Raw genomic sequence first — 14838 nt, forward strand, 5'->3', positions numbered from 1 at the left:
AGGACATGGCTAGATCGACTCAGGATGTCGAGACGATCAAAAATATATATATTTCATCGGGTCCTAGATCAATATTTCGATCTAGTGATTACAAACGGAATGACAAGATTAGTATACCCCCTTCCTATGGTGGTGGGTATAAAAAGGAGGCCCATTTTCATTGAGCTTAAACTTGAATCGGAATGCACTCATTGATATGTGAGAAGTTTGCCCCTGTTCCTTAGTGGAATTTCCATGGGCAAAATTTGCAATTTGCATATCAGTATATAGACCAGATCATATTTTACACAAACTTCTCACATATCAATTAGTGCAGTCCGATTCAAGTTTAAGTTAAATGAAGCCTTTTTGAAGCCGAATCCGAACGGTGTGCCGCAGTGTGACTTCTCTGTGGAGAGAAGTTTTACATGGCATAGTACCTCACAAATGTTGTCAGCATTAGGAGGGGAATACCACCGCAGAAAATTTTATGATGGTCTCGCCAGGATTTGAACCCAGGCGTTCAGCGTCATAGGCGGACATGCTAACCTCTGCGCTACGGTAGCCCCAACGCCATATCACTCCTCTTAAAACGGTATAGTATCTTCAAGGATGATTTTGAATCCCCAGCCCATACATGTGAGTTGTACTCCATTTTCGTCTTTATGAAAGTGAAATGAAAAGATATTGAAAATATAAGTAGTTCTTGCACAGTGTAAAGAAGCCTAAACACTTGAATGCTTCTTTCGACACTTCGAATACGAAGTGTCGACGTTTAGACCAACGAACATCACACTGTATCTTCATGCCCAGAACATCAACAACTCTGTTTGCTCGACATTGATACCGTTGATAGATAGAGAGGATCGTTTGTGTAACAACAACCAGCACTGAAAATCTACTCTGCTCATTCTACCCCATTCAGAAATGGCCAGCAAATCCTGGCAGAGTATATCGCCCCTAACTCGCTCTTGACCTTGATCTTTCGAAGACTCGGCCTATGGTTGAATAAGTATGAGCGCCGGAGATTTCTGTCTTCCGCAAATGAGTTTATTGGTTTCGATGTCTGAATCAACAGATCATTGATGAAAATAAGAAATATAAAAGTAGAAAAACAGAGCCTTGGGGAACACCTGCGTCGATTTATGCTCATTGGATGAGAACCCATCTACAATGGCCCTTATAGTGCAATCTCTGAGAAAGCTCGATATAGATCGAATGAGGCCATTATTGACACCAAAAGCGACCTGCTATGATGAGAGTGCCAGATCCTATCAAATGCCTTGGAGATATCAAGGCCACAACCTTACTCTTAACAAACTAGGAAGTTCGACTCTAAAGACCTGGGGATCAACCATGCTCTCCATAACTTTGGAGAGGGTAGAGCATAGCGCAATTGGCCTGTAATTCGCAATCTTGTTCGCCACATTTTTCTTGGAGATCGCCTGAACATTTGTTACCTTCCAACGCGCCGGGTAAACTCCCTCACGGTAGGCAAGGTTGAAAAGATTGCGTAATGGATTAGCGAATGCCGAAGAACACTTGCGTAAGACAAGTGTTGATATGCCAGCAGGGGCAGGGGTTTTACTCATGTCGATATTCTCAAGAACACTTTTTAACTTCACGTGTTCGAAAAGTATCTGAACGGTTGTTTCCTGACCGGCAAGGAAGAATTTCCTGAAAATACTCGTATATCAGCCAACAGGTTAGCCCTATCAACCGGGTCTGTAAACGTCTGGTCATCAATGACAAGAGTTGGGATGAATGAAGAGATACCTGTTAACGTTTTTTCAAACGACCTGTTTGGGGTCAAACTAAGGGTTTTGCCTTCCGAAATAAAACATAGGAAGTTTTATGTTTAAAATTCAAATGTGGTGGTGATTGTTTATTGTGATGTTCTTTTCTATGTTATTTAAATTCATTAGTTATAAGTAGATCGTAGTGTTTAAGTAGCAAATATTTAGGTTTAGATAGCACAATTCATAGATTTAAGTAGCAGTAGTAAGTAGATTAAAATTTAAATTATGAGTATAGTTGATTGTAGTAGATAGACATTGTATTTAACAGGTGGGGGGTTTGCAATATTAGAATTAGTTGGTGTTGTATGTTGTGTCCCGCACTTATGGTTGTTGTGATGTTGCAATTGTGGGTCGAGTGTAGATTTGGTTTTTGAGTCGGTTGTTATTGTGTCACTTTGTATCTAAAATGTTAAATATATTAGTTCACTGTTTCAAAGTTTATTGTTGCAATGTTCACTCTAGTTATATATGTTTGTATGTATGTTCACTTTTTACTTTTCACTTCACTTGGGTTTTCACTTTGAGGGGGAGAGAATACGATGCGCGGGTTTGAGATTTAAAACGAGACTGATCTTTTTCTGGTTGTTGCTTGTCACTTGGACCCCGCGAAAACGGTCAACTTTCCAAGCTACAAGCAACAATTCCAGGTAAACAAATATGAAGTCAAGGCGGAATCAGCGATTAAGAACTTACTTCAATGTACCGTTATGCACAGTGGGTCATGTGCATACGTGAACGCATGTCTGCACATGGGTGCACATGACTTCATGTTCAAACGTACTTTGAACATTCTCCCCCTCCAAGTGACGAAGTGACATCTTACCTTTTTAATCCTGGTTTCTTGCCTGTGAGGTGACTGGGCCGACGAACACGTATCCCCAATCTGTCTCCTGGGCGAAGACGGCTCCCAATCCGGGTTGTACAACACCACTCCTCCGGAGGTGGGCGTAGGCATCGGCCCCTACCTCTACATCGATTGGTTCGTTGCCTCTAGGGTCAGCATCTGCCAAAGAAAGGGATCTTAGGCTGCTTGTGGGGTCGGGAATGATGGGATCTGAATAGGGTCGTCGCGGCAAATCCCGGGTCACCACTGCCCGGATGGTATACATGGTCCTCCTCGACGCATGCCTTGACCGAAGTCTTATTGTTGCCAGACGGTGCCCTCTGCGCTCTCTCGTTGGTATCCCCAGGCGAGTTACTGTGGCTGCCGCGATTCGGGTGATGGTCGATGCCTGGCACAAAAGTACCCGTACCCCAGCCCAATCGTCCTGCTCCTCGGGTGCCAATTCCACCATCGCCGTGGGTACAAAAACAGTGGCCCGGCTGTAAGGTATCTCGACCGGGGGAGGGCCTTGGACGATGGGCATCTGGTTGGCTGGTTCGATTGCAAGTTGCCGTGGGTTGGCAATCTCCATTGGGGGCGGGCTGTAGCTGCCATATGTCTCCCTAAGCTGTGGGGCTCCATGCAGCATTGTGTGATGGCGGTAGTCGCATGTTCGGCAGGCAGTGACCACGGGGCAGTCTGGGGCCAGATGGCTGCGCGCCAGACAGTTCCGACAGTAACTCCGTCTCTCAACTGTCTCGTATCTCTGATACGGTGTCATTTGCCGGAACCGCGGGCATGACCGTATGGCGTGGTCCTCCTGGCAGAGGCCACAGGCATACTGCCAAGATGCGGGGCGATACCTGGGTTCCCGTGGGTCGAAGCGAGGGCGTGTGGGTCTGGCGGGTCGTGGGGACTCTGGGCGAGGTAAATATCCGGCCATTATCTGTAACCAAAATCTCGTGAGTACCGTGTTTTGATGTGATTATGAATTGCTAGGGGTGTCTGAGAATAATTTGACAATCTTAGTTATGGGTCGACTGACTATGCCATTGGAAGTTCGAATATCTACAACTCGAGTGTTCTGATCAACACCGGGGTATGTTTTAAAAACTCGTCCTAACTTCCACTCGGTGGGATATCTCTCATCCCTGATGACAACTAAATCATTGACCTGTATGTTATCTTGCTGATACTTCCATTTGTATCTACGGTGAAGCTCATTTAAGTACTCTGACTTCCACCTCTGACAAAAGTTTTGGGATATAATCTTTAATCTCTTCCACCGATTTGCAAGCGTTATGTCCTCCTCTGAGATGTCGGGTTCTGCCGGGGTCAAAAGGGAAGAGCCTATAAGGAAGTGAGCTGGGGTCAAGGGTGCTAAATCGTTAGGGTCTTCAGAAGCTGGACTAAGGGGTCGTGAATTGAGGCAGGCCTCGATACGTGCCAATATGGTTGACAGTTCTTCGAACGTGAAGTTCATTTTGGGCATAGACTTCTTAAGGTGTATCTTGAATGATTTAACTCCTGCCTCCCACAATCCCCCCATATGGGGAGCTCCTGGAGGAATAAATTTCCACTCTAAATTCTGATGAGCATGTTGCTGAATGGCGCTGCTCTGTAAACTTTTCATAAACTCTTTCTGATCTTTCTTGAGCATTTCTGCTGCGCCTATAAAATTCTTTCCATTGTCGGAATATATCTTTTCTGGGCACCCTCTCCTTCCTATGAAACGAGCTAATGCCGCCAGAAATGATTGAGTCGATAAATCACTTGTTGCTTCTAAGTGGATGGCTTTTGTCGCAAAACAAACAAATATGCAGATATAACCCTTGGTTATTAAACACGCTCGTGCTGTTAAGCTTTTGATTCCGAAGGGTCCTGCAAAATCTACCCCTGTATTCGTAAAGGGTCTGGATAAAGTAGTACGCTCGGGTGGAAGAGATGACATAATTTGGGTCTGAGTCTTTAATCGATATAGGGTACAAACTCTGCAATTGTGTATAACTTTCTTGATCAACTGTTTCAATCTGAATATCCAAAACTCCGTACGGATGAGCCGGGTCATAAGTTGATTGCCTCCGTGCATTGAGACTTTATGAACAAATTCCACTAGAAGGAGTGCAAATCGCGAATCATATGGGATTAAGATCGGATGACGTTCGCTGTACGTCAAAGCTGGCGATTGAACTAAACGACCATTGGATCTAATTACTCCTTTTCTATCTATGAAGGGGTTGAATGGTAAAAGACTACTTCTAGGTGAAAGCCTTTTCTTTTGGGTCAAAGAACTGTATTCCTCAACGAAGTAATGTTTCTGAGTTGCCACTATAAGACGCATCTTTGTGTCTATGAGCTCTGGGCTGGTTATTTCTTGCGATGAAATTTTAAGTGAGGATCTAGTTGAACCTGTGTTACGCCAGAACCTAACTGCGTAAGACAAAACACGATATGCTCTAGCTAAAGACGAAAATCGAGTCAAAGGGTCATCAAAAGTGCCTGTTGCGAATACTTTAACTTGTTTTGCTTCAAGATTAGTGTCTGTATTAACTCGGTCTTGCGGCCACTGATCATGCGGCAATTTGAGCCACTGGGGTCCCGTCCACCATAAATTATGAGCTATTAAGTCGTCAGGAGAACAGCCACGACTTGCTACATCTGCCGGATTATATTCTGAGTCAACATGTTTCCAATTCTCACCGCCGACGTTCTCTAATATCTCTGAAACCCTGTTACCAACGAAAGCGCTCCATGAGCATGGTGGCTTTTGTAGCCAGGCTAGAACGATTGTAGAGTCGGTCCAGAAATGGGTCGTAAACTTTGATAATTGAAGCTTAGGCACAATGGCATTTGTTAACTTTGACAACATAACTGCACCGCATAATTCTAACCTTGGCAGAGAGATTTTCTTAACTGGGGCTACTCGGGTCTTGGCTGCTAGAAGAAAAGTGTCTACAGTTTTATCGATGTGTTCAACGCGTATATAAATTGTGGCTGCATATGCGCTTTCTGACGCGTCGCAGAATCCATGTATTTCCACAATACTAGCAGGTGTAAACCGAACCCATCTTGGTATCGATACAGTGTCTATAGAATGGCTACCTCTCACAAAGTTATTCCAGTTCATTTGAGTCACTGGCTTCAACGAGTCGTCCCATTCTACCTTATCTAGCCAAACCTGTTGCATGATTAACTTGGCTACAACTATTACTGGCGCTAACCATCCACATGGGTCGAAAAACTTTGCTATCGTTGATAATACTTCTCGCTTGGTGCTCATTTGCTTTTCTTCAACTGTAGGGGCCGTAAAAGTGAAATTATCACCTGATATATTCCAACGAATTCCTAGGGTCTTTGTCGAAGAAGCTTCGGAAATATTTAACCAATCTATTGGAAGAAGCATGTCTTCATTTAAATCCTTTAACAAACGTGTGTCATTTGACGCCCATTTTCTTAGCTCGAAACCAGCTGATTCTAATGCGGAGGCTAATTCCTTCCTAGCTGCTGTAGCTTCTTCTATGGAGTGTCCGCCCGCTAATACATCATCGACATATAAATTTTCTTTAATAATTCTTGATCCTAACGGATGAGAATCTTTCACGTCTTCTGCTAACTGGAGAAGGGTCCTAATCGCTAAAAATGGGGCGCAATTTATGCCGAAGGTAACAGTTAAGAGTTCGTAATCCTCAATTGGGTGGTTTTTTGATTTACGAAAGAGAATTCTTTGAAAAGCTGTTTGATTGGGGTCTACTAAGATCTGACGATACATTTTTGTCACGTCTGCATTGAAGACGTACTTAAAAAATCTCCATTTCAACACTTGTAGCACAAGGTCTTGCTGAAGTATGGGTCCTGTATGTAAGATATCGTTAAGACTTTTCTTGTTTGATGTTGGGCTAGATGCGTTAAAAACCACTCTAAGTTTTGTGGTAACCCTATCTGGTTTGATAACTGCATGGTGAGGTAAGTAGTAGTGAGGGGTCTTGTATACGCTGTTTGGGTCTACCTTCCTCATGTGTCCTAATTCCAAATACTCTAATATGGCTGCATCATAATGTGCTTTAATATCTGGGGTCTTAGACAACTTTTTCTCCATTCTATGAAACTGTGCCAATGCGATGTTCCTAGATGAACCGATCTCTGAACAGCTTTTAAAAGGTAAAGTTACGATATATCTCCCCGCCTCATTACGTCGTGTTGTATTTTTGTAATTATTTTCGCAATAAATATCTTCTGCTGACCTCAAAACCTTTTTTGGGGTCTCTTCCACCTCCCAAAAGCGAGTGATTATCTTTTCTAATGATGATGCACTATAAAGTGTGATTTGTCTGTCGGATTTAGGGTCTTCCGTAATGGGTCCTCCTATGATCCACCCAAAAACGGTGTCCTGCGCTATAAGTGATCCAAAGGATTTCATAGTACCGCCTTTTGTGAATATAAGGGGTCCAATATCTAATCCGATTAACATGTCCACGGGTCGACTTTCAAAGAATCGGGGGTCCGCGAGACTAAGGTGTGCAAAATCTCCAAATTGATTTTGCCTTAAATTGTGTGTTGGTAAATGAGAAGGTAGGGTCTTTAAGACTGGTGCCCAAACCTCCAGCTCAAAACTAGGATTTACTCGTGAGCAAAGATTGAAGACGCAAGCTTTTGTCGATGTTTCAGAAACTGCGTCGCTTAAACCTGTGACGTGAATTAAATTCTTAACTGTTGGAAGTTGCAATTTGTTTCTAATTTTTTCTGATATGAAAGTTGATTGTGACCCAGGATCGATGATTGCCCTGGCATCATATCTATGTCCTCTAGATTTGATTTGAACTATTGCTGTGAACAAAAGTGTCTCTTTGGGTTGCGGAGTGGGTCTGATTTCCTGAAGTGTCAAAGTCGTTGAACAAGGTGCTTCTAAACAAGGTGTGGACTGTATATTTGGCGATACCGATGGTTGTACTAGGGTGGTTGAAGCGGCAGCACTGGTACTAGGGCGTGCGTATTCGCTAACCGGTTGAGCTAGGGTGGTAGGATCAGTAGCACTGGTGCTAGGTCGTGCTTCCTGTCTACCGGGTTGAACTAAAGTGTTGAGAGCGGCAGCACTGGTGCTAGGTCGTGCTCCGCCTCGTTGGTGTGTGCCTGTTGTAGGGTACTGGCTCTGGTTGCCTTTATGTATCAAACTGTGGTGTCGTTGACTACATTCCCTACAACTAAAACGACTTTTACACTCCCTGACTCCATGATCCGAAGAAAGGCAGTTATAGCAAAGATGACCTGTCTTAACAATGTTTATTCGATCGTTGATCGACCTTTCTAGAAATTGAGGACATTCTCGCAAAGAATGATTGGATTTACAAAGTTGACAAACCGGTTTGTTATTCTGAGCATTATAGTGTGATTGTGTGTTGTTGCTGGGTCTTGAGCCCGTGTTCTTGAAATTGGGATTTACATTTGTTTGAAAACTATTAACTCGCTTTTCCCGCTTATCGTACTCCGATCTGGGTTGATTATATCTCGAATATTGTGGCTTGATATTGCCGACTGATTCTAGGGTCTTGAATTTATGGGTCAAAAATACATCTAATTGATTCCACGATGGAAGAGACGAACAATCTGCTAGGCTGCTTTCGAATTCTTCTAAAAATATTCTTGGTAGTTTGGTTGACACAAGATAAACTAAGATTGGGTCCCATCCCCCCGTTTCTACTTCAAGGGTCTGTAAAGTTTGGGTACAACTACATATAGTGCGCTGTAATTTCTGGATTGTTGACGCGTTATCAACGGAAACCGAAGGTAAATTAAAAAGAGCTCGCAATTGCTCATTTACCTGCATGCGTTTATTTTCGTACCTATGAACGAGATTTCTCCACGCTATGTCGAAACCCTCATGGGTCAGTGGAACATTGGAAATTATTTCGCGGGCTTCTCCTGCTGTTTTTTGGGTCAAGTGAAACAACTTCTCGACTTTACTTAATTTTGAATTGTTAATGTAAATTGCTGAAAATAAGTCCCTAAAGGTGGGCCATTCGCGATATCCCCCTTTAAAAACATCTGTGTCACAGGGCGGCAATCTTAGAGCTGGTGAAAAATCATTATTGTCTCGCTGTTGGGTCATCGATATTCTCTCCTGTTTTTCTTGATCTTGTTGCTCGTTAAGGGCCAAAATTTCTCCGTTAAGAGAGCTTAAACACCGTTTATAAGTTTCTAGTGCCTGTTTGTAATTATTTCGAAGTTTAGTTTTATCTATAGGTGTCTCATCCTTTTCCGGAATGCGGTCCCTACAATCTAAGTATGCCTTCTTGATTTGATCCCATAAAGAATTGAGTTCTACCCGCGTGATTTCTAACGAATGTATATTATCATCTGACTTAGCCGCGGAGTAAACGCTTTCAAAATCTACTAAATCATTCACACAGTTTACAAATTTTTCGCGTAAATTCTTATCCATTTTGTAATTGGCTTGTATATGTTTTAAATAGGTTCAAAAACTATAAAACCACGGAAAAATCTACAACAAAATGTCCAAAAAAACTGGTTATTTGTAGAAATCAAATCTATTTCTAAAAAACCTAATGCGAAGAAAAAAAATGTGTGTCTTGATGATGGGTCAAATATCTAAGGGTCAAACCTGAAACTTTTTACAAAATTCGTAATAAATGTTTTTATCTGGGCCACTAAAAAAAAACAGGTTAATATTTCTGATGATATCGATTATACAATAGCCGCAAAAAATTGTAAGAAAAATTTTCCTTTCAAATCGCAATACACCAGCAATTTAATTCCGCTCGAATTAAAGTTGCAAAAAAAAAATTTATTTTTCTCCAAAAAAAAAAAATTAAACTTTCACTTTTCAAAATTTGGCATACAGGACTAGATGATTCTTTACAATAATACTGCTTCGACTCGCTGGGTCAATTTGCTTTCTGTATAAAAAACAACAAAGGATTGCACAAACAACCACAGTCCTTTCCGACCGTTTCCACTTAAATTTGTGCAATAGAATGAAGTTTTAAAATTTCGAAGACAAATGAGGCCAGCACGCAATATTATTTTCGTTATTTCTCACACAAAAACAATTCTTGATAAAAAAACTTCTTCTTTTCTAAAAGCACTTTAATTTTTACTAAGACACTTTTTTTTCTTTACAAAAATACCGCGGTTGTCTGTCCCAAAAATCCTACACACTGCCTTGAAAGTAGGGTCTGCTATATCGGGGTCAAATTCACTTTGGATTAAATTAATTTGGGTCAAAATTTATCAGACAACCGAATTAGCGATTCATAATCAAAAACGATCAAAAACAATATTAAAGTACGCTGGGTAAATGTATGAATGTATGGGTAAATGTATGGGTAAATGTATGAATTTAACCGTTGTAGCGGGTTTTTCCGTTTTTATCCCAGAGCGTAGATTTTTTGTTTTTGTGTTTTTACACGGAACGCACGAAATTGATTTTGTTGGGGTTTTTTGAAAATGCACAATATTTTATGTTTGATAGAAAAAGAAAGAATTAGTTTGGGATAAAATTTACAAATTTATCGAGCAACCCATAATTCTGTTTTAACACTTTAATTTGTTTTTTAAGTTAAAATACTGAAAAATTTATGATTTTTAGAGAAAAAAATTTTTCAAAATATGTAGAAAAAAATTAACATAAATTTTGGGTTGGACGATAAATTGTTAAATTTTTCAATTTTTTAGCTCTTTTTTTCCATTTTAACACAAAGAAACTTCTTTCAACAATTTAAAATTTTTTGATTTTTTATAATTTTTGAAATTCCACTTTTTTCCACTTCTGTTCCACTGTGCGGGTCACTTTACGTTTTTTGGGTCACTGTAACACTTTTCTAATGGTTTATAACAAAATTTAATTAATTTTTGCAAATTACAAATTTAATTTAATTATTTTTATTTTCTTCGGGTCACCCTGTTGATTTAATTATCTTTTATTTTGTATGAGTCTTCTTGTCCTTTGCAACTGTGTTATTCTTTTTTTTTGTTTATTTCTTTTTGATACCGCTTTGGTTGGATTATTTTATCAAGAAATTAATAAAATAAATCCAGAAAACAAATTATGGGTTTCCGAAGCCGCTTAATAAATAAAAAAATTATTTTTTTTTTTTGTGTTGCTTTTAATAACTATGGCCAAATTCCTTTTATATGTGTTTTGTGACTTGTTTTATGTTGGCCGTCCGTCCATACGTGTCTGTATGTACGGTTGTGTGTAACCAACCCTTTTTTCGCACTTTTCTCTATTACTTTTGCTTTTAATTGGTGGGTCACTGCACTTTTGTTGTTGCGAATTTTTTGTGTTTCGGTCACTGGGTCTTTTGAAATGAAAATGAATTATTTTTGGGCAGAAAACAGAAAATTTTTTTGATTTTTGGTTTTTTAATTATTTAAAAAAACCACTTATCCGGCTCGAAGGACCAAATGTTTGGGGTCAAACTAAGGGTTTTGCCTTCCGAAATAAAACATAGGAAGTTTTATGTTTAAAATTCAAATGTGGTGGTGATTGTTTATTGTGATGTTCTTTTCTATGTTATTTAAATTCATTAGTTATAAGTAGATCGTAGTGTTTAAGTAGCAAATATTTAGGTTTAGATAGCACAATTCATAGATTTAAGTAGCAGTAGTAAGTAGATTAAAATTTAAATTATGAGTATAGTTGATTGTAGTAGATAGACATTGTATTTAACAGGTGGGGGGTTTGCAATATTAGAATTAGTTGGTGTTGTATGTTGTGTCCCGCACTTATGGTTGTTGTGATGTTGCAATTGTGGGTCGAGTGTAGATTTGGTTTTTGAGTCGGTTGTTATTGTGTCACTTTGTATCTAAAATGTTAAATATATTAGTTCACTGTTTCAAAGTTTATTGTTGCAATGTTCACTCTAGTTATATATGTTTGTATGTATGTTCACTTTTTACTTTTCACTTCACTTGGGTTTTCACTTTGAGGGGGAGAGAATACGATGCGCGGGTTTGAGATTTAAAACGAGACTGATCTTTTTCTGGTTGTTGCTTGTCACTTGGACCCCGCGAAAACGGTCAACTTTCCAAGCTACAAGCAACAATTCCAGGTAAACAAATATGAAGTCAAGGCGGAATCAGCGATTAAGAACTTACTTCAATGTACCGTTATGCACAGTGGGTCATGTGCATACGTGAACGCATGTCTGCACATGGGTGCACATGACTTCATGTTCAAACGTACTTTGAACACGACCAAAAACTCTTCCTTCCTCTTGTTGAAGAAAGAGGCCTAGTTCGTAAATGCTATTCGTAAGGAAATTTCTCTCATATAAGCACTTTAGAACTTGAAAATCCTATATTATTTTACCCTCCACCATAGAATGGGGGCATGCTAATTTCGTCATTCAGTTTGTAACTCCTCGAAATATTCATCTAATACCCATTCTTCACTCATTTTGTTTGTAACTCCTCGAAATATTCACGTAAGACCCCACGAAGTACATATATTCTATACATTTTCAAGTCGAGAGGCGCGGACTAGGATCTCATTTAAGATACATGCTTTCGATGTGTTACAAATATAATGACGAAGTTATTGTATCTCCATCCTTCATGGATGGCCCGATGGCGGACAGAATTCTTCAAAATTCTTTTTGGGCCCCTAAAGGATTATCCTATGTCCCAATTACTGTTTCTTTTGATTTTTGAAATCCATGCGAAATCAGCCAAGCGTATTCCTTAATAAGGCCCAATATGTTCCTAAATTTGTATAAATTAATATTCCAAAACTATTACAATAAAAGAACTTCCCAACAACATAGATCCATTTATATTTTTCTCAATTCCCTGACCTTAGACTATAGCTTCTGCAAAGATAGCACTACATCTTGTGTGTGTGCGTTTATAGGCCTCCAGCAGTTATTTAAAACTTCTGATATTTATTGGCATTTTTTTGCTTATTTGCCTTTTTCTCCTCTTTTGCATCCACTTAAAGAGCGATAGACGCTTGACTCGAAATTCAAAATCATTTCCAAGGTGGATACCGTTTTGCGGGTGTGGGGAAATATCCAATCGTAAATTTAATATAGGTGGTAGCATATACTGTCAATAAAGATTTTAATGGCTCTCAACGAACATCGTGCGATAAACTGTAGATAGAGATGAGGATAACAATATTGCCTACATTTTTTTTCGCTACTCTCACAATGATTTATTTCGTGAATAATTTTTTATGGTTTTGTGAAACCAAAAAAAAAAAAACTAAATAAATGGAAAGCAATTCGCCGCTTAAAATTTCTTAAGAAGGTTTAAAGAAGTATAAAATGGTAAACAAATTTGCTAGGGACTATTTAGACACATTAAGATACTAGGTAGGGAGGGCACTGTAGCGCAGAGGCTAGCCAGGGTTTGAATCCTGGCGGGAACATTAGAAAAAGTTTCAGTCGTGCTTATCCCCTTTTAATGCAGGCGACATTTGTGAGGTACTTTGCCATGTAAAAATTCTCCCCTAGGTGCTGTCGCACTGCTGGGCCTGTTTTCGACTCGATTATAAAAAGGACCAACTGACCCGGGCCCGCTCCACTGCGCCTTCTTTTACTTTATATGGAACAAAATTTTCCTTGGAATATTTATTTTCGACAATTAAAGAGCTTTTAGTGCAATACTATGCTACGAAGATAGTATATCGCTTGACTATCAGTTTAACAATATAAGTGCCTTTATCTGAATCCCATATGATCTTTATTGGTCTACGAATTTAAGTTTGGATAAAAGGTGTACTCCATTCTTAAAATACTTCTTTTCAGCCCGATATTCTTATGATGTCGGATTTACCAAATACCATTTATTTAAACCCCATATTGCCTAGGCTTATGAGGAATTTACAGGATGAGGCGTCCCCCAAACACATGGCCCAAAATAAGTTATCAAATTCGTTTTCTAATCTCAAATACCTTTCATTTGAGCCACATACTAGCATGGTCGAAAATTTTTTACCCTATGGGGGTGTTTTGGGAAAGGGGTGATGCCCTAAATACATGGTCCTACATTTTTATATCAAATTCATATTCTACTCAAAATGCCTTTATTTGAGTCCCATATTGCTATGGTCACTAAAAATTTGCTATTTGTGGGGTATTTGGGAAAGGGATAAACCCCCAGAACATTGGTCCCGAAAATGGGTATCAATTCTTGCTCTACCCCCCAATACCCTTCAGTTAATCTCCACATATATCTATATATCATTTATTTGAACCCCATCTTGCTATTGCCCTCAAAATTGGATATTAAATTCGTTTTCTAATCTCATTTAAACTCGTTATTGCTAAAGTCAGCATATATGTCCGGTTTGGGGTGTTGGCCCTAAAAACTATGAATATTTAGTTCCACTCTATTTAAGACCCAATTTATCTTGGTGAGCAAATACGTCCTATGTGGGGTTGTTATGGTGGTGAGACGTCTGCTAGGCAGTTGGCCCCTAATGTTGTTATCAGATACGTAGTCTACTCCCACATACCTATAATATGAGCCCCATATTTCCATATTCGGCAAACATGACCGGCTTGGGGGGTTTTTTGGGGGATGGGCGGCCACTCAGTGAGTTGGCCTTGAAAATATATATCGGATTCGTGTTCCACTTTAAAAATTCCCTTATTTGAGCTTCATATTGCAAAAGTCAACAAATACTTACTATTTGGGTGGTGTTGTGGGGGTGGGGTGGCCCCATAGACACTTTTCCCGAATATTGTTATCAGATTTGTGCTTTACTCCCAAAGACCTTTCATTTGAGCCCCATGTGGCTATGGTCGTAAATGTGTCCCCTTTGGGGGAGGTTTTTGGGGAGAGGCGGCCCCCCAAACTCTTGGTCTCATATTTGATATCAGATTCGAATTCTACACTCAAATACCTTTTATTTAAGCCCCATATTCTCATGGTCAGTAAATACGTCCTGTTTGGGGAGTGTTTTGGGGAAGGGGTGGACCCCCAGAAACGTGGTCCCACATTTGGATATCAGATTCGAATTCTACTCGCAAGTACCTTTTATTTAAGTCCCATATTGCCATGGCCGGTCAATATGTCCGATTTAGGGGTGTTTTGGGGATTGGGGTGGTCCCCCTAGCACTTGGTTCGACAAAAGGATATCAGATACGTAGTTGATTCCCCATTGTTTTAATAGGTCAAATAACCTATTGGAGGCGATTTTAGGAGGTAAAACACCACCTAGATTCTTGGACACAAAGTTTAATGTCATATTCGTAATCTGCTCTCAAATGCCTA

The 14838-nt window shown here is 39.8% G+C and overlaps 2 protein-coding genes across 2 annotated transcripts in view; both read right to left on the reverse strand.

The window, feature by feature from the left end:
- Positions 1 to 14838, reverse strand: part of LOC106086889 (neural cell adhesion molecule 1) — a 679760-nt gene that overhangs the window by 391637 nt on the left and 273285 nt on the right. The window lies entirely within an intron of this gene.
- Positions 1930 to 3994, reverse strand: LOC131994866 (uncharacterized). The gene is made up of 2 exons (XM_059361837.1): positions 2602 to 3994; positions 1930 to 2179 (listed from the first exon to the last, which is right to left on the reverse strand). Exons 1-2 carry the CDS (start codon positions 2731 to 2733, stop codon positions 1997 to 1999), a joined length of 315 nt encoding a protein of 104 aa, XP_059217820.1. The 5' UTR covers positions 2734 to 3994; the 3' UTR covers positions 1930 to 1996.

The sequence above is a fragment of the Stomoxys calcitrans genome, chromosome 2 (assembly GCF_963082655.1).
Source record: "Stomoxys calcitrans chromosome 2, idStoCalc2.1, whole genome shotgun sequence".
In the NCBI taxonomy this organism is placed as follows: Eukaryota; Metazoa; Arthropoda; class Insecta; order Diptera; family Muscidae; genus Stomoxys; species Stomoxys calcitrans.